Source organism: Staurois parvus, unplaced genomic scaffold (genome assembly GCF_062004578.1).
Source record: "Staurois parvus isolate SC_StPar_1 unplaced genomic scaffold, SC_StPar_1.0 ptg000149l, whole genome shotgun sequence".
Taxonomy (NCBI): domain Eukaryota; kingdom Metazoa; phylum Chordata; class Amphibia; order Anura; family Ranidae; genus Staurois; species Staurois parvus.
The window spans coordinates 1,794,959-1,821,743 of record NW_028317945.1 but is presented as its reverse complement, the minus strand read 5'-3'; the positions used below and the strand labels follow the sequence as shown (position 1 = coordinate 1,821,743).

At 42.5% G+C, this 26,785-nt stretch overlaps 1 protein-coding gene across 2 annotated transcripts in view; it reads right to left on the bottom strand.

Annotated features, from left to right (window-relative positions):
* The window catches only part of TEF (TEF transcription factor, PAR bZIP family member), an 81,894-nt gene extending 62,483 nt beyond the window's left edge, over positions 1–19,411 (bottom strand). For both annotated transcript variants that reach the window (XM_089674228.1, XM_089674229.1), the window contains exon 1: positions 19,262–19,411. In XM_089674228.1, the coding sequence (XP_089530354.1) occupies positions 19,262–19,352 (91 nt within the window). In that variant the 5' untranslated portion in view covers positions 19,353–19,411. The remainder of the gene's footprint in view (positions 1–19,261) is intronic.
* Positions 19,412–26,785: the final 7,374 nt, after the last annotated feature.

Below are 26,785 nucleotides of genomic sequence, written 5' to 3'. Positions count from 1 at the left end.
TGCACTGATGGACACTGATAGGCTGCACTGATGGGTACTGATGACGGAGCATTGATGAGGCAGCACTGATAGGCACTGACAGGCTGCACTTATGGGCACTGACGAGGAGGCACTGATGAGGCTGCACTGATATGCGGCACTGATGGACACTGACTGGCGGCACTGATGGACACTGACTGGTGGAATAGATGGACACTGGCAGCACTAATGGACACTGGCAGCACTAATGGACACTGACTGGCAGCACTGATGGACACTGTTGGGGCTGCACTGGCCTACCTCTGATTTTTTAAATACACTTGCCGATTACACTGTTCAACAAATTTTTATTTTTTGCCAGTTTTGGAAACAAAAGGATCCATTTCTTAATGAATTTCACATTCTGAGTTCAAATATAACAATGAAATTTGTCAATTGGCTCTAGTTTTTCTGTAAACGGAAAGTTTTCTACTATAGGCGTAATGACTACATAATGCACAATAATTATATAGATAGATGTCTTTCCACAAATATAAAGCAAGTGATATTGACTACATAACAAAGCCTCAAAGCCCTTACCGGCTCTCCTTTTTTATCACGCTGTGATAGCATGAGGAAAGTGCAGCTGGTACAGTGAAGGAAATAAGTATTTGATCCCCTGTTGATTTTGAATGTTTGCCCACTCACAAAGAAATGATCAGTCTAAAAATCAAAAATGGTAGGTGTAGTTTAACACTGAGAGACAGAATACCAGCAAAAAATTCAAAAGAAATGCATGTCTAACAAATTATGTACTGATTTGTATGTTCATGAGGGAAATGAGTATTTTATCCCCATCATTCAGCAGGATTTCTGGCTACCAGGTGTCTTTCATACAGGTAACAAGCCGAGATTAGAAGCAGTCTTTTAAAGAGAGTGCTGCTAATCTAATTTTGTTACCTGTATAAAAGACTCCTGTCCACAGGAGCAATCAAACAATCAGATTCCAAACTCTCCACCATGGCAAAGACCAAAGAGCTGTCCAAGGATGCCAGGGACAAGATTGTAGACCTACACAAGGCTGGACTGGGCTACCAAACTATCGCCAAGCAGCTTGGTGAGAAGGTGACAACAGTTGGTGCAATCATTTGCAAATGGAAGAAACACGAAACAACTGGTGCACCATGCAAGATCTCATCTTGTGGAGTGTCAATGATTATGAGAACAGTGAGGAATCATCCCAGAACTACACGTGAGGATCTTGTCAATGATCTCCAGGTAGCTGGGACCACAGTCACCAAGAAAACAATTGGTAACACACTACGTCGACAAGAATTGAAATCCTGCAGTGCCTATAAGGTCCCTCTGCTCAAGAAAGCACATGTCCAGGTCCGTCTGAAGTTTCCCACTGAACATCTGAATGATGCAGAGGAGGACTGGTTGAAAGTGTTGTGGTCAGATGAGACCAAAATCGAGCTCTTTGACATAAACTCAACTCACCGTGTTTGGAGGAGGAGGAATGCTGCCTATGACCCCAAGAACACCATCCCAACTGTCAAACATGGTTGTGGAAACATTCTGCTCTGGGGGTGTTTTTCTGCTAATGGGACAGGACAACTGCACCGCATCAAAGGGACGATGGACGGGGCAATGTACCATCAAATCTTGGGTGAGAACCTACTTCCCTCAGCCAGGGCACTGAAAATGGGTCATGGATGGGTGTTCCAATATGACAATGACCCAAAACACACGGCCAAGGTGAAGGAAAACTGAGGGCTGGGCCCACAGATTCAGAGGGTACACGATGCCACACAGACAGCGGTTCTTTTACAACAATTACGTTTACTGAACAGTTATAGTGAACAAGTAGTTGAGCATACATAAACAGAATGATAAGAGTGCATAACCATACAGTAAGAATAGTACTGTCAAACACTAACCCCGTACTTGCGTACTTTTCCTCAATGTCCATAAAGCAGCCTGGCTGCGCCTGAATGTTCCTGAGCAAGATATAATGTTGGGGTGCATCCTAAGTATTGCGCAATACTATTTGTAATCCAAAGGAAAGTGGAGTGTGTCTCTTGTAGCTTTCTGGTATATACAAAATGTCACTGAACACGTGTGGTGCTATGTGCTGCGGCAAAGCCGCACTTACAGTTCCTTGCCAGGCTCTTGGTGCTTTTTCCTGATCCACTGGTCCACTCCAGAACCGGACCATACAGTCACTTGTTTTCTGGTCTCGTCGCGGTGAATCTTCCCTAGGTGCCGTCACCAGACTCCACTGTGAGCCGTAAATTCTCTTCCAGGCTCCACACAGATTCTCCAGCCAGACACAGACTCCCTGCCACTTCCTGCTCTGAACCAGAACTCCTCCCCTTTCCAGAGAGTTTGTGATGCAGTAAGTAATTTCCTAATTGCAGCCTCAAACCTGCATTTACAGTTCACTATGACCCTTCTGAGGGTGCTACTCAGCCCCTAAATTAGCATTAATTAAACTTTATAAGGTAAATAAGCATTAGTTTTGTCTTAGTAAACTTCAATGCAAAATCGATTCTTGTACTTTGCTGCCATCTACTGACCAAAGAGCATATTGCAGGCATACTATAGTTTAACTTTGCAAATCAGTATTTATCCATGCCCCACACCCTTACAAAGGCAACAAAGGAGTGGCTCAAGAAGAAGCACATTAAGGTCCTGGAGTGGCCTAGCCAGTTTCCAGACCTTAATCCGATTGAAAATCTGTGGAGGGTGCTGAAAGTTCGAGTTGCCAAACATCAGCCACCAAACCTTGGAGACTTGGACTTGGAGAGGATCTGCCAAGAGGAGTGGGCCAAAATCCCTCCGGAGATGTGTACAAACCTGGTGGTCAACTACAGGAAACGTCTGACCTCTGTGATTGCCAACAAGGGATTTGCCACCAAGTACTAAGTCATGTTTTGTGAAGGGGATCAAATACTTAGTTCCCTCATGAACATGCAAATCAGTGCATAATTTGGTAGACATGCATTTCTTTTGAATTTTTTGTTGCTATTCTGTATCTCAGTGTTACAATACACCTAACCATGTAGATCTTATCTAACCCTTTCCTTTTTAAAATAAAACCTTTTTGGCTAGAGTTGCACCAAAATATGAACCAGGAAAGCTGTAACTTTAATTGCCCCCCCCCATGAACTGGGTGGAGAATAAGATAACCAAGAGCTTTCCTCTGTGACATAGTAGGGTGTTTTCATACTTTGTCATCTCATCAGATACATAATTAGCAAAACAAATTACACAGCACAGGTAGAGCAAGGTAACATACATACATTAGCTTGTAAATAACTACAGTCAGGTCCATAAATATTGGGACATCGACACAATTCTAACATTTTTGGCTCTATACACCACCACAATGGATTTGAAATGACGAACAAGATGTGCTTTAACTGCAGACTGTGAGCTTTAATTTGAGGGTATTTAAATCCAAATCAGGTGAACGCTGTAGGAATTACAACAGTTTGCATATGTGCCTCCCACTTGTTAAGGGACCAAAAGTAATGGGACAATTGGCTTCTCAGCTGTTCCATGGCCAGGTGTGTGTTATTTCCTCATTATCCCAATTACAATGAGCAGATAAAAGGTCCAGAGTTCATTTCAAGTGTGCTATTTGCATTTGGATTCTGTTGCTGTCAACTCTCAAGATGAGATCCAAAGAGCTGTCACTATCAGTGAAGCAAGCCATCATTAGGCTGAAAAAACAAAACAAGCCCATCAGAGAGATAGCAAAAACATTAGGTGTGGCCAAAACAACTGTTTGGAACATTTTTAAAAAGAAGGAACATACCGGTGAGCTCAGCAACACCAAAAGACCTGGATGACCACGGAAAACAACTGTGGTGGATAACCGAAGAATTCTTTCCCTGGTGAAGAAAACACCCTTCACAACAGTTGGCCAGATCAAGAACACTCCCCAGGAGGTAGGTGTATGTGTGTCAAAGTCAACAATCAAGAGAAGACTTCACCAGAGTGAATACAGAGGGTTCACCACAAGATGTAAACCATTGGTGAGCCTCAAAAACAGGAAGGCCAGATTAGAGTTTGCCAAACGACATCTAAAAAAGCCTTCACAATTCTGGAACAACATCCTATGGACAGATGAGACCAAGATCAACTTGTACCAGAGTGATGGGAAGAGAAGAGTATGAAGAAGGAAAGGAACTGCTCATGATCCTAAGCATACCACCTCATCAGTGAAGCATGGTGGTGGTAGTGTCATGGCATGGGCATGTATGGCTGCCAATGGAACTGGTTCTTTTGTATTTATTGATGATGTGACTGCTGACAAAAGCAGCAGGATGAATTCTGAAGTGTTTCGGGCAATATTATCTGCTCATATTCAGCCAAATGCTTCAGAACTCATTGGACGCAGCTTCACAGTACAGATGGACAATGACCCAAAGCATACTGCAAAAGCAACCAAAGAGTTTTTTAAGGGAAAGAAGTGGAATGTTATGCAGTGGCCAAGTCAATCACCTGACCTGAATCCGATTGAGCATGCATTTCACTTGCTGAAGACAAAACTGAAGGGAAAATGCCCCAAGAACAAGCAGGAACTGAAGACAGTTGCAGTAGAGGCCTGGCAGAGCATCACCAGGGATGAAACCCAGCGTCTGGTGATGTCTATGCGTTCCAGACTTCAGGCTGTAATTGACTGCAAAGGATTTGCAACCAAGTATTAAAAAGTGAAAGTTTGATTTAGGATTATTATTCTGTCCGATTACTTTTGGTCCCTTAACAAGTGGGAGGCACATATGCAAACTGTTGTAATTCCTACACCGTTCACCTGATTTGGATGTACATACCCTCAAATTAAAGCTGACAGTCTGCAGTTAAAGCACATATTGTTTGTTTCATTTCAAATCCATTGTGGTGGTGTATAGAGCCAAAAATGTTAGAATTGTGTCGATGTCCCAATATTTATGGACCTGACTGTATTTAAATTCTTCTATAGCTAATATTGTTTTTTTTTCTTTTCTATGTACAACTATCCTGATAGAACTGCTGATAAAAATGTATTAGTACCAGGGCGTTTTCTTTTCAGCAGGGGAACGCTGAAAAGAGACCTTTTGTCTCCAGGGAGGTCTATTATTGCTGTGGGGGGAATTAATTGTTGATAGGAGGGAAACTGAGAGGGTGTCTGTCCTTGCTGGTTGATGGAGCATCTATTGATGATGGCTGTTGGGAGATCTATTGCTGCTGGTGGGGTCTTGTGTTGTTGGGAGATCTACTGTTGCTGGAGGGGTCCATTGTTGCTGGAAGGGGACATATTGTTGCTTGGGGGTATTTTGCTGCAGGAGGGTCTATATTTGCTGGACGGGGATCTATTGTTGTTGGAGGAGGATCTGTTGTTGCTGGAGGGGGATTGGTTGTTGCTGGCTGTAGGCGATGTATTTTACTGCTTTTCTTGTTATCATTAACCAATTCCATACAAATTACCTAGCACCACAAAATATAGTCTTTAAAAGGGGCTGTACTGGGAGTTGGATAGGGGGTGGAATCCAAAAATGGTGCTTAGAGGTGGGTAGGGGGCAGAGACAAGGGGTGACTCGGAGGGGGGGGGGGGGGGGAGTATCTGCACTTATTCTCTGAGAAAAAAAAGAACTGTTTAGTATTTTTTTTTAAATCACATAGCTATTCCTCTGGTGAAACTGGGATGTATGTTATGCAAATCACTGTACCTACCCACGAGGTTGCCGAGCTGTCAGCACCCCTGCAGCTGCTCCAGCAGTCTGGGGGATTTGAAAACTCCGCTGTTTCCCCTCTTCTCCATGCAGCGCTTTCAGCATAGACTGGATCAACGGTCAATTCTGATTGGTCAGTGCCGTCACGTTGATGGCACTGACCAATTAGAATTGATCTGATCCATCCCGGAAGCACTATAGAGAAGATGAGCAAGGATTTAAAATACTTGGATCTCTGGAGCACCTGCTGGGGGTGCTGACAGCTCAGCAACTCTTGGCGTAAATAGGGCATGGACCGTGGATGTGCAGAGGGTGTCTGGTGTAGGTTCACCTTTACATTTTTTTCTGTAAAGGTGAGCTAACATACATTCCAAGCTGTTTTGTCGTTTTTGCTGTATGTTTGTGCCAAAAAACAACATATCTTTTCAGTCACTGCTGCTGGCTCCAGGTCCACAGTGCAAATTCTCTGAACTTCAACGTAGTGGAGCATACTTCTTGAGTGCACAGTGGACTAGGGAATGTGCAGACTCCAACTGCTACCAATCACTTGCAGTGAGGAGGAGGAAAAGGGGAGTGGCTTGTCACCAGGACTATTGCTTTCTGTAGACGCAAACAGACTTGTACATAGTGCCATTCATAAGCAAAAGTGCTCATGGGTGGCGCCATGGGACCCTAAGGGGAGAAGTGCCACCCTAAAAGCAGACATCAGTATCAAGCTAATTCTCATTGTTCAGGGAAAGCAAAAGGAAATACAAGAAGAAACAGCAAAAACTGTAAGCTATTTCAATAGCATCTGAAATAACTTACTAAATATTACCTTAAAGCGGAACTTCACAAAAAAAGGGAAGTTCCGCTTTATATCCTCCTCCCCACCTCTTCCACTTTTGAAACTTTTTTGGGGGGGTGGGGGAGAGAGGGTACCTAGTTTTTTCACATACCCACTCCCGCTTGCACTGGAATTGCCTAAGCGATTCCACCAGAAGTTTTCCCCTCTCTCCCCAAGCCCATAACTTCCTGGGACTCGTTACAGGTCCCAGGAGGCTGCGGGTCCATTAGAAAAGTGCAGCACAACTCACGCATGCACAGTGGGGAGCCAACTGTGATGTCACAAGTGTCACAAACGTGCGCACCAGAGACTGACACAGTCTGCCATTTTGTTAAGAGTAGCCATGTTATTACCTCATTTTTCCCCCCCTCTCACTCTGAGAGGCACAGTGACAGATGTGTGTGTGTTAAAAGTGTCACAGGCCAGATCCCAGCAGGGAGCCACGAGGTGCCTCACTGTCCCAAGAAGCTGTACCATTTCACACCTCAGAAGAGATAAGGCAGGCTTTCTCCTGAGTTGAGAGAGATTCCAACCTCATAAAACTTAACTCCGCATAGGTGACAGAATCAGATAACCTCAGTTAAAACCATTTTTCCCCTATGTCTCATAACTTGGAATATGAGAGACTTACATAAAAATCGAACATATCGTCAGATGGACGATGAGCAGGCGAACAGTTTGATGGGTCACTCGCCTTGTCTTGGACACACAGGAAAGCAGAAAAATAGATCTTGCGAACCGTTCAGTGTACACTTTCATAATTCCTATCTAATCAATCCTCAGACTTGTCTGCATAATAATCTACCCGCGGATGGAATGTCACTTGTGCATAGGAAAAGTTATGAAACCCAAATAGGAACTACACAAGATTTTGGCTCTAGTTTAGGTCGACACCCAGACCTCCACGCCTACACGGGGTATTGGTCCTTAGCATCAGAGACACCCCCTGCTGGGGAACTACAAATTGGGCTGTCAGGCCTAAGAGAAAAAGTTGAAGACGTCTCCCATTTTCAACATCAATACAAGCTGGGAAGACCCCTGCCTTTTGCTCTGAAGCTTGGATCTGCTAACCCAGGACTTTGGCAAGTACCTTAACCCTTTCACCTCTCTCTGATATCTCTTTGCTGTGCTGTTAGTCTCTGTATGTTTATATATATATATATATACAGTATATATATATATATATATATATATATATCTTAGTTACATCTTTTTTCTGTAAATATTTTTATTGCACCCGTTTGTCCTTTTAGTAATAAATCTTTTTTTCTGAAAGTGTTGAACTGTTTCTATAGCTCTGTATTGCAATTTACGAATCCCTGCCTCTAAAGAGAACGCTACTGTTTGTTTAACCCTCTGTATAACAGGCCTGTGTTATGACTGTTTTATACAGACGATTATCTAAATCATTATAGTGTTATAGCTGATAACGCCGAGTTTCCTCTTTCTCTGTACAAAAAGGAGGTGGTGGCAGTGTGAAGGGTTAATTGCGTAATTAACCAGACCCAGTAACAATCGCCCAGGCTGCCGGTACATCGATTGTGGTCCGTTAGCTGGAAAATCTCTGTGCAGGGTGCAGCTGGGTATGGCATTGTTACGCACGTCACATCCCAGTTTTAGGCTGGCTAGTCCTTCGGTCATGAGTTTGGAGGGAAGGTCTGGGGTCTGACGCCGCAATCGCGACATATTGGTGGCAGCGATCGTGGGATTGTGACAACAAGGAGTCACAACTGGCTTCCCACAATAAATGTGTCAGAACCTCTAAGTTACTTCATTAGTAACCTTAATCTTCAGACAAGGGAACGCCATATGCCTTTTACATAGAGAATAATCCATTTTTTGCACAGTGGTTTCCTGGCTTCAACTTCAAAGAGGAGAAATAAGTGTAGATTCACACTGGGATGTGGGGAGTGTGACTGATGCATGTGATTTTTCTCTATCAACGAACATTCTTCACAATTTAGATATCATTATTTTGGTCTTTTTATGGTCTTTTATGTCTTTACTTCAACCTTCATACTATTGCTAGTTATCTATGGAACATACAACAGTAGCTTTGTTTTCTTCCAGGTGCTGCATTTTAGAAATCAAAGCTATTTAAAAATGAAATATAGATCTGGAAAATAGCTGTGATGATTCCTGAGAGGATATGGTAGCTTTTAAACGAAACGAGGACTGAAGAATAAACATAGCTCATTGGACAACTTCCTTCTGTCACTCGTGCAGTGTGTGTTTACTGAAAGTCAAATCTATCAATCAGGTTAAGAAACGTATATGTGCCACAGGCTCAGGAGCGGACTGACCATTTGGAAACTCGGGCACTGCCCGAGGGCCCGGGGTCAGCTGGGGGCCCCATGAGATGCCCCTGGTACCTTTTTCATAGGCTTTTTTGAGTTTGGGCAAGGACACAGGGGCCCCATGATCCCCTATTGCCCAGGGGCCCCATGAGTTGTCAGTGCGCCCCTGCACAGGCTTATTATTGTTAATTAATCTCTACATCATACATTATTATTGACACTAGTAATTCTAAATTTTCTTGCATTATTTATACAAATCAGACCTTGTATGGCTGTCATAACTATGTTGTTGGTCAAATACTGTGCAAATGTCTTCTAATTACTGATGAACTGGCCCATATTTGCTTAGTGCGTGGCCCTATCTGTCTCACCACACATCAAATTGTTGGCTGAACAGCACCTTCATTCAGTCAGATGCAGGTGCTGTTTGGGTCATCTGATATTTGCTGACAGTGACTGTCAGAATACAGTAGCCCAGCAGGGAGGATTCTTCCATCCACACTTTTACAGCTCATTTACACCACCAGTGCCCTCTGACGATCTGTGGTGGATCACTTTTCTGAAGGTGTTTGACAGGCAGTGAGGAGGTGTTATGTCACCTCTTCACTGCCTGTTTTAACCCCTAAAAACCTATACTACCGTGCTGCAATTGAGTGCATTGCATGCATTTGCAGTGCAGTTACAACACTTCCCTATTCAGTTTAACGAGTCAGGCTGTAAGAACAGGGAGAAAGAGCAGCGCCTTCTAAATGTAGCAAAAAAGCAATGACTTTATTAAACAAAGAATTGGCAACTAACAAAAGTAGTAGATAGAAGTGCTCATATAGCTGAGACGACTGTAGTGGTGCCGGTCTAATCTCGCTAGTCCCACAGGGGGTGGATTCTGAATACAGCCCTTGGCTGTGCTGGTGGCTCCTAGCACTTCCTGGTGGGTCAGGGTCCCCGGGGGAGGCAGAAGTGACATCAGTGCCAGATGCAGAAGCAGTGTCTCTGGATTTTGAAGACTTTATTTGTGTGCTATAAGCCTTAATACAAACTTGGACAGGTTCTTTTCACTAGATACCCCTCTTCCTGTTTGATGTTTAGGGGGCTGTACTGCCTGTCGAACATGACAGGGGGATCACATACACCAAGGCTAGTATGCACTCCCATCTGTTGCTTTTGCAGCTTCAGGGGCAGCGGTTGAGGGGGGGATAGTAAATACACATCTCAACTTTTTTTTTTTAACAATCCCTAGCCGCAAGTGCAAGCCATAGTGTGTCTGGAGGGATAAGTTAAAGTGGCCATAAACTATTTTTCTTTTCCTTTCAACCACCAGGTTGAATGAAAAAAATGACCCAATATCCCCATCTGCACAATCGAAGTGCATAAGGGAATCATTACTGCTGTGCTATTGTATTCTGATGGTGGGACTTCCCTGCTGTCAGAACACACTGATCTACGTTTCTGGCTAAGCTGGCAGCCCTGATCATTCGGGAAAATCCCAACAGGCTGGTTGTACAAAAGTCAATCGGTAGATCGACTTCTCTACAACCAGCCTGCCCAAAGATAGAATTAAATTCAGCCAGTTCACCAGGGAATTTCCATCCATGTATGGCCAACTTTAGATTTTGCCTATAGGCTGCATGAAAAAAAATCTGTCAGTGTGCACTATCCTTGGTTTTCTGTGGTGCAATGTGTGATCCATGCTGAAAACAAGTCTGGGTGGTTAGACAGCTTTTAGTTTATTGTAAACCCCCAGACAATGCATACAAACAAATGAAAGCCACACTTCCACAATGTGTGACCTCTGTCATCATATTAGACTAGAAAAAGGAAAGCTTTACAGCATGGCGTCCTTTTATTATGTAGTGTGAGTTGTTGGTGACACAATAGTGATATCTGTTTGTCCACATAATTCCTAAAATGCTATACAAGTGGGGCGTTCTGTCCCCTCTCCTGTTTCATCCCCAACCCTAGAAAAGCCTGAAAACTATAAGAAAGAATTTTGTTGTGTCTGTTTAGATAACTTAATGAAAATCAATGGTATCCAGTATAGCATATAATTAGATATCAGTTTTAAAGTAACCCTGTGACAAACCAGGGCCGTGCCAACAGAACATAGGTGAGAAATGCATACGCAGAGTAGAATACTTCAGTAAAAATTTCATGCCAAAGCAATCAGCAGATTTAGGCCCCATTCAAACTTGCAAATGGGGCCATTTGTGATGTACAGGTATTTCTATGTAATCTCTCATGCCATGATTACCTGTGGATGATCAGCCCTGGACACAGATTTACTAAAACTGGAGCACTCAGAATCGGATGCAGCTGTGCATGGTAGCCAATCAGCTTTTAACTTCAGCTTCTTCAGTTAAGCTTTGGCAATAAAACCTGGAAGTTGATTGTTTTCTATACAGAACTGCACCAAATTTTACACTCTTTAATTTTAAAAAATAAACCCTAGACTGTCTGCATTCAAGGCTGATCATCTGCAGGTAATCGCTCCATAAGTGATTACATGTGAATGGTTGTGAATAGCTGCAGGCACTGTCAGTATCCAATTTCTTTTAGTAGTGCTTCCCTTGCCAAGGAAGCCTGGTTGCATAAAACCACCCATTGACATAATTGAGTGTGCGCAGCCATACTTGGGTATATGCATAAACACAGGTATAGCGTACGCAGTGTAGAAATTTTTATATATACTGTATATACAAACAGAGAAATCTTTTGACTCACCAGTGTTTAGGTTTTGGGATTTCCCTGTCTGTTCAAAGTCAGGGTATATCTATACAGCTATTTAACTCCATATCTCTGTTTTTTGGCATTATCCTTGTAATGCCAGTTCTTAATGATCCTTCATCATGGTTACGCTCAACATTAGCGATGAGCTCAGGTGTGTTCGGACATGAGTCCTAATCTGCCTTATCCCGCTGGGAAGCTGTCAAAGCAGACAGCTAATCAGAGATGGCAAAGGCATTCCTCTTATGTGGACTTATGTGTGAACATGCCTGAGCTCCAGGGGCGGACTGACCATTTGGAAACTCCGGCACTGCCCGAGGGCCTGGGGTCAGTAGGGGGCCCCATGAGATGCCCCTGGTACCTTTTTCATAGGCTTTTTTGAGTTTGGGCAAGGACACAGGGGCCCCATGATCCCCTATTGCCTGGGGGCCCCATGAGTTGTCAGTCCGGCTCTGCTGAGCTCATCTCTGCTCAACATACACTCAGGTTTTTTCAGTCATGTCCAGATATGCACAGCTCTGCAAACATATTTTAGTAAACCAAAAACTGGACTGTATAATATGGATCACCAGAGGAGCCACTTCAGATGTTGCAAAACATAAATGTGCAAATACTCCGCCACCAGATGTCTGCTCACCTCCAGCCATATGGCCTCACATAATAAAATGTTTAGTCTAACTGTGCTTTAGGTCCCATGTGGAGTCTTTTATTTATGAGGTGATGTGATGGTTAGAGCGAAATTCCGGACTAGATGTGAATGATAGCTGGGGTCTATCAAGTCGATCTACAGTGTCCATACTGGGACCAAAAGCGCAATTAGGCCAAACCTAGTATTATGTAAGGTCATATTGCTGGAGGTGAGCAAACATCTGGTGGCAGAATATTTGCACATTTATGTTTTGAAGCACTTGGTGGTTACCTAAGGAAAGAAGGATGAAAGCATTCCAATGAAGATAAATTAACTTATTTATAGACATATTTTTTTGATTTTAATTTTGGAATTTATTATATTGTAGCGCTGCACTGATCATTGTATTAATCAGTTAATCCTGATATGAGATAAAGTTTTGGGTGCACTAGCGGCTTCTTATTTTGAAAAAAAAAGTAATTTTGATTATATTATATATTCAGCACTGAGGTGATTTATTAGATGGGTAGCTGTTATCTATAGTAGTGCGCAAGATTATTTTATTGTTTTACTGGTCACTTTAGATGTTACCTTTTTATTTCTCCCCCTCATATTAAGGTTCAATTCACTGCATTTACAAGCATTCCAGTGCAAGAAAAAAAATGCATGCTGCTGTACTTTTTTGAAAGCCTTGGAAATGAAAGCAGTGTGAACTAGTGTGACTGGAAAACATTGATTTTACTGTGCATGTATTCACACCTGAAATATCTGGTGTAAACAAGCCCTCAAGGATGTGCTGTTCAGATTTGTGTTGTGTAATATTGCTCAGGCACTGAAAAGTTAAGCTGCTATTGCCATATCACTTGGCACGACTATACTGAGAATGTTGTCTGGCAGACCTCACCCTTTCTATCCTGCATTTTCATACCTAGAAGAGCTGCCAGTATTTTTCAAAGTAGGTCAATGATATGGAAGCAGATCAGCCACAAGCTGAAACAAATGTTCTGATTTACCTCTGACCTGAATAAGCATGTGGTTACACCCACTCACTGTGTTTATCAACGGTATTATAAAACTGGCATCATTATGACATTATTCACACCTGGCATCTAAACAATGGTAGAAGAAATTCAACATGCAGTAACAGCAAATATAAATGTTGGCTAATCACAGTCTATCTTCAAACAACCTTGTATTATCTTTGTATTATGAGCATTTTACAGTTTTTGTTGTTTGTTTTTTGTTTTGTGGGGGGTTTTTTGTTTTTGTTTTTTTTACTTCTAAAAAGGAATACAATGAATAACACCTCTTCTATCTGAGAACTGCTACATTGTACCCAGGGGTGGACTGACCATTTGGAAACTCGGGCACTGCCCGAGGGCCCGGGATCAATAGGGGGCCCCATGAGATGTCCGTGGTACCTTTTTCATAGGTATTTTTGAGTTTGGGCAAGGACACAGGGGCCCCATGATCCCCTATTGCCCGGGGGGCCCCATGAGTTGTCAGTCTGCCCCTGATTGTACCTATCCCTACTATAAGTTGCATACTTCCCTAAAGGAAAGGCACAAATAAAGATATTGGATACAAAGAGAATAGTGATGCAAATAAACAGAAAACAAAATTTGGGTTAGTTCAGTAACATATAAAAGGCTTTTCATAATGGTCCAATGCCTATTCAGAAGCTATGCCATACAAATGCGAAGTGCCTGGTATAGTAAAAAAAATTCTAATAACTGAATTAATGTACAAAATGTAAGATGCAGATATAACTGCAACAGATGCAAATACAAGTTGCCTTAGTATTTTCTGTGCAATAAACAGACATGATCCTTTAGGCTTATCCCATTAGCCTTAGTACACACCAGCAGTAGATAGAAATGCCATGCAGCATTAAGGTTATGTAATATCATTGTGGACCACACATTAATTGTATGCAGTATCATAGCAGACCACACACTCTAGAGCAGTTAATAACAGGAATGAGCTTTGAAGCATCTGCATGGACTGATTCAATAGCATGCCACATCACCAACGAGTGCAAGAACATTTAAAGATGAGCTTCAGTCTCCTCCCCCATAAAAATGAAAAGTCATCAACTACAAATACTGTAGTTGCTGACTCTAAATATAAGCATACTTGTCTGTCCAGGGATCCAGCGCTGTCCTCACTTGAGCCAATTCTTCAATGGGCTTCGGGTCCAAGTTTTTGCATCGTAACTAAGGGAGACCAGCAGTGAAGCCTTATAACTTCACAGCCAGCTTTCCACTGCGCATGCACGAGCCGAACTGCTCTTTGTGAATGGTCCTGCAGTCCTCCTTTACCTGTGATGTGTCCCAAAAGGCCGTGAGCAAAGAAGGGGGGGGGGAATGAAAGAGAAACAGATGAATGGAAACAGGTACCTATTAAAAATAGGTACTAGCACCCCCCCCCACCCACCAAAAAAGTTCCAAATGTTAAAGAAGCTCGGGGGGGTGGACATAGAAGCAGAACTTACCCTTTTGAGTGAATTTCTGCTTTAAGCTGGCCATAGATGTATAGAATATCGATATGTGTTGTTCAAAAGATATTGTTTCCTTTTAACCTCCCTAGCGGTCTGATTATTTCAGATTTTTGGTGCTGAGAAACTTCTCAGTTTCCAGGCAGAAAGAACAGACAAAATTCAGGCAGGGCACAGGACAAAGCACTAGGGACAAAATGTATGTGAAATGGGTTGAAACAGCAATGTTTTGCTATGTAAAATTTGTTTGGAAAAAAATGAAATTTTTTAAAATTTTCAAATTTCCTGCTGCCGGCGGCGCCTGTACATCCCGACGCCACAGGGACCGGAACACAGAAGCCGGATGCCGGCATCGGCCGGAGGAGATGGCCGGGGACGCTGCAGGGGACACATCGCGGGAGCGAAGGACAAGGTAAGCTCTGCAGGGACTCCCTATGCAGGGCCGCATGGTAAGCCCGAGTGTAGCTCGGGGTTACCGCTTTTGGCACTGATATTTTACCCCGAGCTACACTCGGGAATACCGCTAGGGAGGTTAACATTTGATTTTATATATATATATAAAGTGCAGCGCTATCTCTAAATAAACTAAATAATTTATAAATATAAAGTGCAACACTAATTATACAAGTGCTCCAAAAAATAATACCACAAGGTACTAAATAAATGTGCAAAATAGTGCATACAAAAGTGTAAAACGTGTATTGCAATTCATATAAAGTGCAAATTAGTGCTACTATTAATCACTCCAACCATCTGTTGATACATAAATCCACAGAAAATAAATAAATAAATAAATTGTCCAAATGCAGAAAAAAACTATTTTTCACACGTGAACACACTGTGTAGCTCCAAACTTTAGCCGTGATGGCCTCTCACCTCCTTACCCCGACCCCACAGGGTCAGCTTGCTTTAAACAGGGCACTTCTTTTGATAGCTCACCAGGGCCTCGCCTCTAATACTCTATCTGCGGTCAGCTCCTCGGTTCATGAATAAACAAAAGAGACTAACATAGTGTAACCTGTTTATTTGCTGATGTGAATATGAAAAAAAGAGATTGCCCACTCACATTTAAATTCGTCTTCTCACAGCCTTCAATACCCCATGCTATAAATCAGCTCCTCGGTTCATGAATAAACAAAAGAGACTAACATAGTGTAACCTGTTTATTTGCTGATGTGAATATGAAAAAAAGAGATTGCCCACTCACATTTAAATTCGTCTTCTCACAGCCTTCAATACCCCATGCTATAAATCTCCTGCATGGGTATTTTGATACAGGGATTTCAAATATGGCCGCCACGCCGGAAATGACGTCACCGCGCTCCCAGAATCCTCCTCGCGTACCGACGCGTTGCGTCACGGTAGCACGTGACTTCCTCAGGGTCCCAGCTATGTTCCACTAGCGGTCCTTTTTACTACAGTTTGGGTGTACCCGGGGACCTGGTCTCAGCCTGTTCCAAGTCCATCCCCACCATCAAGAGCTCTGGTGAACAAGCAGACTGGGGCTTAGACTCCGCGCCCTGGGGAATCCCAGACTGTGGATCCATAGAGCTACCGTTAGATCGTGACAGGTAGATTTTCCAAATGAATATTAAAATAAACATTCATATTAAGCAAGCAGCACTTCAGCAAGCAGTACCAAATGACAACAGCACCCTTGCCGCTCATGGCAGGCAATTCAGATACTCTTTCAGAGTGTGAAGGTATAAGTAGGAAGCATGTAAAGGTGGAAATGGGCCCTTATGATAATAGAGTTCTATTAAAATGTAATCTTCCAAATAGGAGCACATGCCAATCTTTTAAATCATATGATCATAAACATGATTACAATAGAGTGTCATGTCCATTAGGATTGGCGGCATGATTTTTCTACATAAGTTACATCTACTTTTAACATATAGTGTAAGCATTATGTATTAAAGTGTAACTAAAGGCAAAACTTTTTCCTGATGCCAACATAGCAGCATACATGTGATTTAGCTCTGCGCCTATATCCACCCACAGGACCTGTGTAAATCTATAAAAGTCTGTCTGAGAGCAACCTCCCCCATTCTCCTTTTTTGTCCTAAAGATCTACACCTGTAAGACCATGATGTTGTGATAAGTTCCTAACTGTTGACTGAGTCGGAGTCCATCTGGGTTCAGTCTCTCCCAGGTTCAGTCCTGCATCTTAGGTTGCTAAATGAACCGACAAGGTGGGGAGCCCCTTCTGGTGGTCTTTTGGGGCTGAGGAGTTCTCTAACCAGAGACGTCAGAAGCTCATGTGCTGCACCTGATTTTTATCATGGTTAGAGTAAGGGAGGATTATAAACCCTGTTCATCCATCTGTATTCCATTGGGGAGATTTCCCTTCACGTACTGTACCATATCCAAAACAGGAAGTGAGAGGAAATCCCTCCAAAGTGAAGGAATCCTGGGGAGTAACCAGGCTCACCAGAACTCAACCAGAACTCTTTTGGTGTCAAACTAAAAATTTGGGATTTTCTTTTACTTTCAAAGACAATGGCAAATAGAAAGGGTAATTCTCCTTAATGGGGCACAGACAGCAATATAAATTAACCGGTGTTCTTAACCCCTCTCCACTATATCCAAAAACTAAAAAAAAATGCTTTTAGTTACATTTAACAAAGCTTACCTGCAAGTAAAAGGAATATCGCCTAAATGTGCACTGTTTACGAGATTTTCGCTATTTCTGCAGCATCACCGGTGCATGTGTTTTGTGCTCTAAAGGAAAGGCCATCCCTTCAGAGTGCTGTGCCACGATCGTGGCTCCCATGCGCAAGCACTGGAGTGATGTCATTGCAGCTCTGCCATTCAAATGGCTGGAGCCCGTGAACCCGGAAAGGAAGACCGGGTGAAGATGAAAGCCTTGTCAGCACTGACAGCGTGCCACTGGAGGGCTTTGTTTTAAAAGTCTTTTATAATGCGCTAGTATGCAATGCATACTAGCACATTATGACATAAACTTGCAGGGGACCGGATTTTTTTTTCAGACATTACTACCACTTTATTGTCACTGAAAATTTACCTTACACTTTTCAAAACATGGCATGTTTTGCAAGCATGAATGCAGATCATTTCTGTACACGATATAAAAAATATTCACAAAAATGTAATTGTATTCATACTTGAATTTACCGAAGAAAATAAGGATCCTCTAGTGTTATAAAAGCCAAGAAATCATGGGCAGGAACCAAACAAATGTTGAGAAGAACGCAAAGATTGTGATGGATTTGTTAGTGTGTCTTATGGTCTTGGGAATAAGAGGATTTTATTATATGAAATTTTAGAAAGTTTAAATAACAAATTGTTGCAAGATATTTAGGTTGGTGGTGTGATATTGTGGCATTAACAGGCTAAAATTATTGCAATAGATTGAGCAGCACATAGGCTTTACAGTTAAGCTCTTGTTTTGAAACACTGGGGATTCACTTGGGTCCCCAATTACAATCCACCACTATCGTCTGGTGCGTTGAAGAACAAGAACATATCGCTTGGTAGAATGTCCCTCTTCATGTTTAAGAACAAGGAAGGGGATGAAATGATTGCCACTGGAAGATGCTGCAGGCACTGCCTATTTTAGGTGGTCAGAGGGGACAGAGACCAGGGTAGGCTGCTTCCCAAGATGGTCGCTGGGCATTGTTTGTTGCTCTACAAAATGGCTGACAGACAGATTTTGGGGTTCCCATAGCCATGAGATCATGATTTGCTCCAGCCAACTGGTATCTCAAATCTATGGGAAATTTAGCAAATGAAATAAACAAATTCAGGCTGACAAGCTATATTGGTGCCCCGAACAGTAAAACCGATGAACATGCAGTGCACACCCATCAGAAAAGAACTAATAATCCTCCATTGCAGAGCTACTCAGAAGTTAATTGCCAAGGCAAGGTGTGATTCTGTTTTTCCATGCAACCCCTGTGATATCACATAACCAAGTTCACAGAACAAATGTGGAAGCATCATTGCATTTTGTGGTGTTTCAGCATGTTGGATAAAAATGTTATGTTATGAAGGTCTTAGTTAAATGTCTCATGTTTTGGTGCTTTTATTGAAGTAGAAAACCTTATGAAGCCTGCAACTGAAGGTATAACTAAAGCGGTTTTTGCAGCAAATAGCATGGTGCCCAGAGGATGGGTGCCTCATTAACATATCTTAGTCACCAGGGTGCAGCGTGAACATGTACAAACTTGTCACGTTCAAGAAAGATCTTTTCGGTGGATGACAATCCATATTATTGCTCATAAATAGTTGTATAACAATTTATTTCAGTCTGAAAGTATTGTCAACCTTCCATTACTTTTAATGATAATGTCATCATCGATTAATACGAGTTAATGTAACTGCAGATCCAATTTTGCTAAAGCAATGCAAGACTGCAAAAATAATTAAAACTGAAGCCACCTTTTATTCTATGCCACAGATAAATATTTTATAATACAATAATCAGATTGTGAATTTTGTGATTAATTCATTTCCGTCTACGGCAGAATTATTAGCATTATTTTTTTAGGGTTTAGCAAGAGGAATTTGCAACCATGCAAAGTTAAGCTTGCACAAGACAATCCCACTGTGAACACTTTGATAATTAAATTAAATTCATCTGTGTTTTACCTGTGTCCTGCTGTGGCACAGAATATTCCAGGAGAGATTTCAGCATTTCAGGAATATCCGGAAAGCCTTTGACAGCCTCGGTTTTGGACATTGTTGTTGCTGGAATGGAGCAAAGGCAGCAGAACACACACTGTGACACTTGTCTGGGATTTCACAAGAAAAGAACCCAAGGGAGGAGAGAGCTCGGGGCTATTGCACTCAATGACTCTCCAATAGCTGTCAAAGGGAGGGAGCAGTAAAATGGAAATTTTCCCAGACCAATGACATGAGAAATGGATCTGTTACCTAACCAGAAGGAGGAACTTTATCTGGCAGAAGAAGACTGCACAGATAAAAGTGTGTCACCTATATTTACGAACTTTAACCCAAGCACTGCATAGAGTAAAAAAAAATAATAATTGCAGCCACCCAAAGTAAAAGACACAGATTATTGTGTTCCTATTAAAGTAGATGGAAAACCAATCACTAATATCTTGTATAATCTTTATAATAGTAAAGTTGAAATTTAGCCAGATAAATAAATCCTACTAGACGACGTCAGCTTGCCTCCTTTTGCACGTATAGCTATGTAAACATTAAAAATAAATGTCTGGAAAAAAAAGTGCTTACACTGTTTAAAACCCATTAATAAACTGTCTCATCCTGCTCTGCACATGCTCAATTGCTTTTTTTGCTATATTTTGGCACTGCCAAAAATTTAGAGGCTAATCTGAAAATCTGCTGCTTAGAGACTCTGGGCTTCAGCAAAATGGCAGCTTCTGGCAAGAAGAAACGAATGCTGGAGGCAATTTACAGCACACACTCATTTTAGTAGCACAATTATTAATGTGGCATATACAGTGGATATAAAAAGTCTACACACCCCTGTTAAAATGTCAGGTTTCTCTGATGTACAAAAATGAGACAGAGATAAATCATGGCAGAACGTTTTCCACCTTTAATGTGACCTATAAACTGTATTCAACTCAATTGAAAAACAAACTGAAATCTTTTAGAGAGGGAATTAAACATAAACAACTAAAATAATGTGGTTTATTTTAGGGTGTGCACACCCTCTTATAACTGGGGATGTAGCTGTGTTCTGAATTAAGCAATCACATTCAAAATCATGTTAAATAGGAATCAGTACACACCTGCCATCACTTAAAGTGCACAGTACAGCCATTCAGAGCATTGTGATTACACTGAAGCACCACTGACACGGCCCCCTAGTAAAACACTACCTGCACAGTTGACTCTTTGATTGCCTCTCATGTTAACCCCTTCCTGTCCAGTTCCCTTTAGTACAGTGTCAGTGCTTTTTTTTTTAGCACTGATCACTGTATTGGTGTCACTGGAGATGTCCTCCCAGTGTCAGAATGTCCACCGCAGTTCTGCAGTCCCACTATAAATCGCTGATCTCTGCAATTACTAGTAAAAAAAAAGAAAATTCCAGTATCTATACCGCCACTTGTAAGTCTTTTTGGTTATGAGTCTATCAGCATGGCACATCATGACTCTTCCTTGCAAAAGCACTCCAAATCTGTCAGATTGTGAGGCCATCTCCTGTGTACAGCCCTCTTCAGATCACCCCACAGAATTTCTATTGGATTCAGGTCTGGCCTCTGGCTGGGCCATTCCAAAACTTTAATCTTCTTCTGGTGAAGCTATTCCTTTGTTGATTTGAATTTATGCTTTGGCTCGTTGTCATGCTAAAAGATGAAGTTCCTCTTCATGTTCAGCTTTCTAGCAGAAGCCTGAAAAATTTGTGCCAATATTGACTGGTATTTGGAACTGTTTATAATTCCCTCTACCTTGACTAAGGCCCTAGTTCCAGCTGAAGAAAAACAGCCCCAAAGCATGATGCTGCCACCACCATGCTTCACTGAGGGTATAATTTTCCTTTGGTGATGTGCAGTGTTGTTTTTGTGCCAAAGATATCTTTTGGAATTGTGGCCAAAAAGTTAAACCTTGGTTTCATCAGACCATAAAACATTTTCCCACATGCTTTCGGGAGACTTCAGATGTGTTTTTGCAAAATTTAGCTGGGCTTGGATGCTTTTCTTCGTAAGAAAAGGCTTTCATCTTGCTATTCTACCCCATAGCCCAGATTCATTCTTCACATGACTGGACAATTAATATTCCTGGTTATGTTCTCTTTTGGAGAGACAGGGTAAATAGGAAGGATGATGGTGTCTGTCTCTATGTGAGAAGTGATCTCAAAGCGAGTGTGAAAGAGGACCTAGTTGATGGAGAGTGTGATGAGGCTGAAGCATTATGGGTGGAACTGCACATGGGGGTGCATACTACAAAGGTAATCCTTGGAGTTTGTTATTGACCTCCCAGAGTTAATGAGGAGGTGGAGACTCAGCTCGAAAGGGCTGCAAGGGCTGGGACAGTGATAATGGGGATTTTAACTACCCGGAAATTGAATGGAGTAAATGGTACTGCAGGAACAGTTAAAGGGCACAAATTTATAAACCTACTGCAGGACAATTTTAGGTACAGTTCATAGAGGCCCCAACTAAGATTGATGCTCTGCTGGACCTGGTAATCTCAAACCATGCAGAGCTTATTACGAATGTCCACATAAAAGAACATCTGGGTAGCAGTGACCATAACATGATTTCACTTATTGTTAGCTGTAAACATCAAGCACATATGGGAAATATAAAAATGCTCAACTTTAAGAGAGCTAATTTCCCAAGGCTGAGAGCTGCTCTCCAAGGGAGGTAATTTTGGCATTGATGAACACAACATAGAAATGGGAGTTCTTCAGAAAGACAGTATATGAAAACACTGCAAAATATATTCCCATGGGCAACAAGTTTAAAAGGCTAAAAATCAAACCTATGTGGCTTACGGCCAAAGTTAAAAAAAAAGCTATAGATAATAAGAAAAGAGCTTTTTATTAAGTATAAAATGAAGGAACGCTATCATCATTTAAACATTACAAAGAATATAACAGGATATGCAAAAAGGAAATGAAGGCCGCAAAAATTTAAAATGAACAACAGATTGCAAAAGATAGCATGACAAACCCCAGAAAATTCTTCAAATATATTAATAGTAAAAAGGTCAGGACCGAGCATGTAGGCCCTTTACAAAATAATCTAGAGTGGGTGACTGGAGACAAAGAGAAGGCAAATTTATTAAATACCCTCTTCAGCTCTGTGTATACAAAGGAGCATGGGGGAGCTCTTGTCCATAATGGGCGTGGTATTGACACAGCAGATGATCCACATTGGCTCACAACTGATATGGTCCAGAAATATTTAGACAGAATAAAGGTGAATAAAGCACCTGGACTGGATGGCATACACCCATGGGTCCTTAAAGAATTGAGCTCTGTCATTTCAAAGCCATTGCTTCTAATTTTTAGGGACTCTTTAATGACTGGCATAGTACCACTGGATTGGTGTAAGGCCAATGTGGTGCCTATGTTTAGAAAGGGGTCAAAATCTTTACCAAGTAATTATAGAACTGTTAGTTTACCTTCTATAGTTGATAAGATACTGGAACGTTTAATAAAAAAACACACAGATGAGTTCTTTGTAGAAAAAAATATTTTAAGCAACAGACGCATGGATTCATGAAAGAGAGAAGCTGTAAAACAAATCTTATTTCTTTTTATGAGGAGGTGAGCAAAACCTTGGAGAGAGGGGTGGCCGTGGACGTGGTATACAACTTGGTTTTGCAAAAGTGTTTGACACAGTTCCCCCCACACTGCTAATGTGTAAGATAAAGTCTACAGGATTGGAAAAATCAGTATGTAAATGGATAGAAAACTGGCTAAAATATTGTGTTCAGAGAGTAGTGGTTAATGATTCATACTCTGAATGGTCTAGGGTTGTCAGTGGTGTACCCCAAGGTTCAGTGTTGGGACCCTTACTTTTTCATATATTTATAATCGATATAGGGTCTGGGATTAAAATACCATTTCAGTCTTTGCAAATGACACCAAGCTTTGCAGTGGAATAACGTCCTTACAGGATGTCTCCAACTTACAAGCCAACCTCAGTCCACTGTTTAATTGGGCAGCTATGTGGCAAATGAGGTTTAATGTTGATAAATGTAAGGTTATACACTTGGGGGCTAAGAATATGCATACATCATACATACTAGGGGGGGTGCAACTGGGGGAATCAATGGTGGAGAAGGATCTGGGAGTTCTGGTAGATCGCAAGCTTAATATTGGCATGCAATGCCAAGCTGCAGTTTCTAAAGCGAGCAAAATCCTCTCTTGTATTAAAAGAGGTATACACTCCAGAGAGAGAGATATCATACTACCCCTGTATACATCATTGGTAAGACATCATCTGGAATATGCAGTTCAGTTTTGGGCACCAATTCACAAAAAGAACATTGGGGAACTGGAGAGTGCAGAGAAGGGCAACTAAACTGATAAGAGGCATGAAAAAGCTCAGCTATGAGGAAAGATTAGAGGAACTGAATTTATTCTCTCTTGAGAAGATGAGATTAAGGGGAGATATTATCAACATGTATAAATACATCATTGGTTCATATAGTGAACTCGGTGTAGAGCTATTCACCTTGAGGTCATCACAGATGACAAGGGGCACTCTTTACGTCTGGAGGAAAAGAAATTTAATCTCCAAATATGGAAAGGTTTCTTCACGGTAAGAGCTGTGAACATGTGGAATAGACTCCCTCAAGAGTTGGTTCTGGCTAGCTTGTGGATTGCTTTTAAATAAAGGCCTGGATTCTTCCTTGGATGCACAGAATATAACTGGATACTAATATTTATAGGTAAAGTTGATCTAGGGAATATCCAATTGCTTCTCAGGGGATCAGGAAGGAATTTTTTCCCCTGCAAGAGCAAATTGGATCATGCTTTGCTGGGTTTTTTGCCTTCCCCTGGATCAACTGTGCGTCAGTGATCAGGGACACTGACTGGAGACAGCATGTTAAAAAAAAAAAAAAAAATTATAATTTTTTTATTCAATTTTTTAAAATACTTTCAGCAGAGTAGTTCAGTGTCACCATAATAACACTGTATTACTCTGGGGGATGATCAGGGATATTTTCTTTTCATACTTTTATTGCTGTTACAATGATGGTGAAGGGATGGACGCTGCTCAACCGACTCCAGAAATCTAATGTTAAGGAATGGCCTCAGCTGCTGCTCTGGCCACACTCTCTGGCACATTTTGCCCCGTCCACCAGGGCTTGGTCACAGAGGTAGTGAGGATGTGAGAAGCCAGAAAATATATATGCATCATTGGCTGTGAAAAAGGAATCAAGTGTGTATAGGTGATGATAGCGATTTGAAAACTGGAAAAAAGACAAGAGAAACTGGATAGTAATGCTAAAATCCAAAAGGAAAAAAAATAGGTCTAGTATGAAAACAAAATAGCATATATAAGAAAGGAAAAAAATAGTCTTTAAAATTAAAGCGGAGCTCCACCCAAAAGGGAAACTTCCACTTTAAGCCTTTTCCCCCACTCCCCATTAAGGATTGACACCGTTGGGGAGCGGGTACCAAATTTGACAGGTACCCGTTCCCACTTCCACTGCAATCGCCTAGGTGATCGGAAGCGGACGTTGTCCTCCCCCCTCCCTACCCGTAGTCTTCTGGGACATGTGACAGGTCCCAGAAGACTATGCGGCCATTCACAAAGTGCCGCGCTTCTCACGCATGCGCAGTGGGCACCCGGCTGTGAAGCCGCAAGCTGTCACAGTCAGGTGCCCACACTGAAGATGCCGGCACCAGGGAGAGAAGACTGCCTATGAAACCAGCAGTGGTGAGGACACCACTGGACCGAGGGACAGGTAAGTGTCTGTATTTTAAAATTCAGCAGCTACAGTTTTTGTAGCTGCTGACTTTATTTTTTTTTCAGGTGGAACTCCGCTTTAAGCTTTATTCTGAATAAGATAAAAATAAAAAAAATTTGTGTGATGTGTATGTGTGAAAAATACCAACTGTTAGGGGTGTGTCCAAGATGGAAACTGGAGCAGATGTATGGGGAGAGCTCCGCTGCCTCTCCCTAGAATCTGCATCCATCCTGGGATTAGAGGAATCCCACTCCCATTGGGGACCCCTGTAGACGTCGGCCGCTTCCTGGCGAGAGGATTTGGACCGGATTGGTCCCCGCCCGACGTCCTGGCGGATTGCGGTCTACGAGGCCTGTCGTGGTCTATCGCGGCCCTGGTCCTGGCCTAAGCTGTATCCGGACCCGATGGTTGCTTGGATCCTGCTGGCATCGGGGATCCCTGCGGACCTCTGCTGCTGAACGGAGGGGGGATCCAGCCCCAGTCTGTCCTCATCAGCAGGCCCGGAGGATTGAGGCCTAGTGTGGCCTACGGCCTTCCCCGGACATAGCTTGGATCCTGGGCAGGTGAGCTGCTGCCTGGGGTAGTGTAGAGCCCTGTGTTGCCCCTATCCCTTTGCTGGAGCCTAAATCATAGCGGAGGCTGGTGTCTGGAGGTGCTCTCCCCGGGGAAGAGGAAAATTGATCTGGCCCAGAGGTTCAGTGGGGCGGTCTGTGTCTACCCCCCCTTCTATTGTGATAATTTGTGAAGCCTAAGGCGGGACGTATAGGCTGTCCCGTGAAGAAATCTCCTATGTAAACAGATCCCCGCACGCACGTAGCCAGGGTTGATGGCCACTTAATCTCCCTGCTCCACGCCACCGGAACAACTACCTCGGCATATCGGGCTCTTACACCACCACATATTGATACCAAGGGTTGGAGGGGCTTGCGGAACATCTGGCCCACGCCTGAAGATGCATTGCACCCCACGCTCCAAGCCTAAACATCGGACTCAGCAAAAAGGTTCCCCACTTCGGCAGCCCGATAAGATGGCGCCCAGCCCTCCTGAGCCTGATGATACTACGCGGCTCACAGAGGATCCGGACTGTGGTGCGGTCAGTCAGCACCAGTTTCCCTCTGTTCTAACCAGTTCTTTTGATCACAATCCTGAAGCCTTATTACTCAAATTCTGTTCCATTGTGTGGGAGGAGATTACAACCGCCTCTCACAAGTTATCCTCTGATCTGGTAAAGGGTCTTAAGGAACTGGGACATCAAACTCACCAACTAGAACAACGTATGGATCTGGCGACTATGGTTTTAGAGGGCCATGAACAAGAGGTGGAGGACTTGCATGCTGAGCTGGACACTTTAAGGGATAAATTGGAAGATTTTGAGAACAGGGCCCGTAGAGACAATCTCCGCATCCGCGGGGTTCCGGAAATGATTACTGACTTACAGGGCACCGCTACCGCCCTTTTTCAAGAACTGGCTCCTGAGTCCCCCCTAGAAAGACTGGAATTTGACCGTATCCACAGAGTTTTAGCCCCTAAACCCACAGAGGGCCCTTCCAAGGACATTATTATTAAGTTCCACTTTTACCGCACTAAAGAGCGCCTACTACAGGTGGCTCAGAATCGACCAGCTTTGGAATTTCAGGGTGACTCCCTCCAGTTGTTTGTCGACTTGTCCCCAGTTACGATTGCAAAACGATGTACCCTTAGGCCCTACCTTCAAATTCTACTGTTTTCTGATATCAAATACAGATGGGG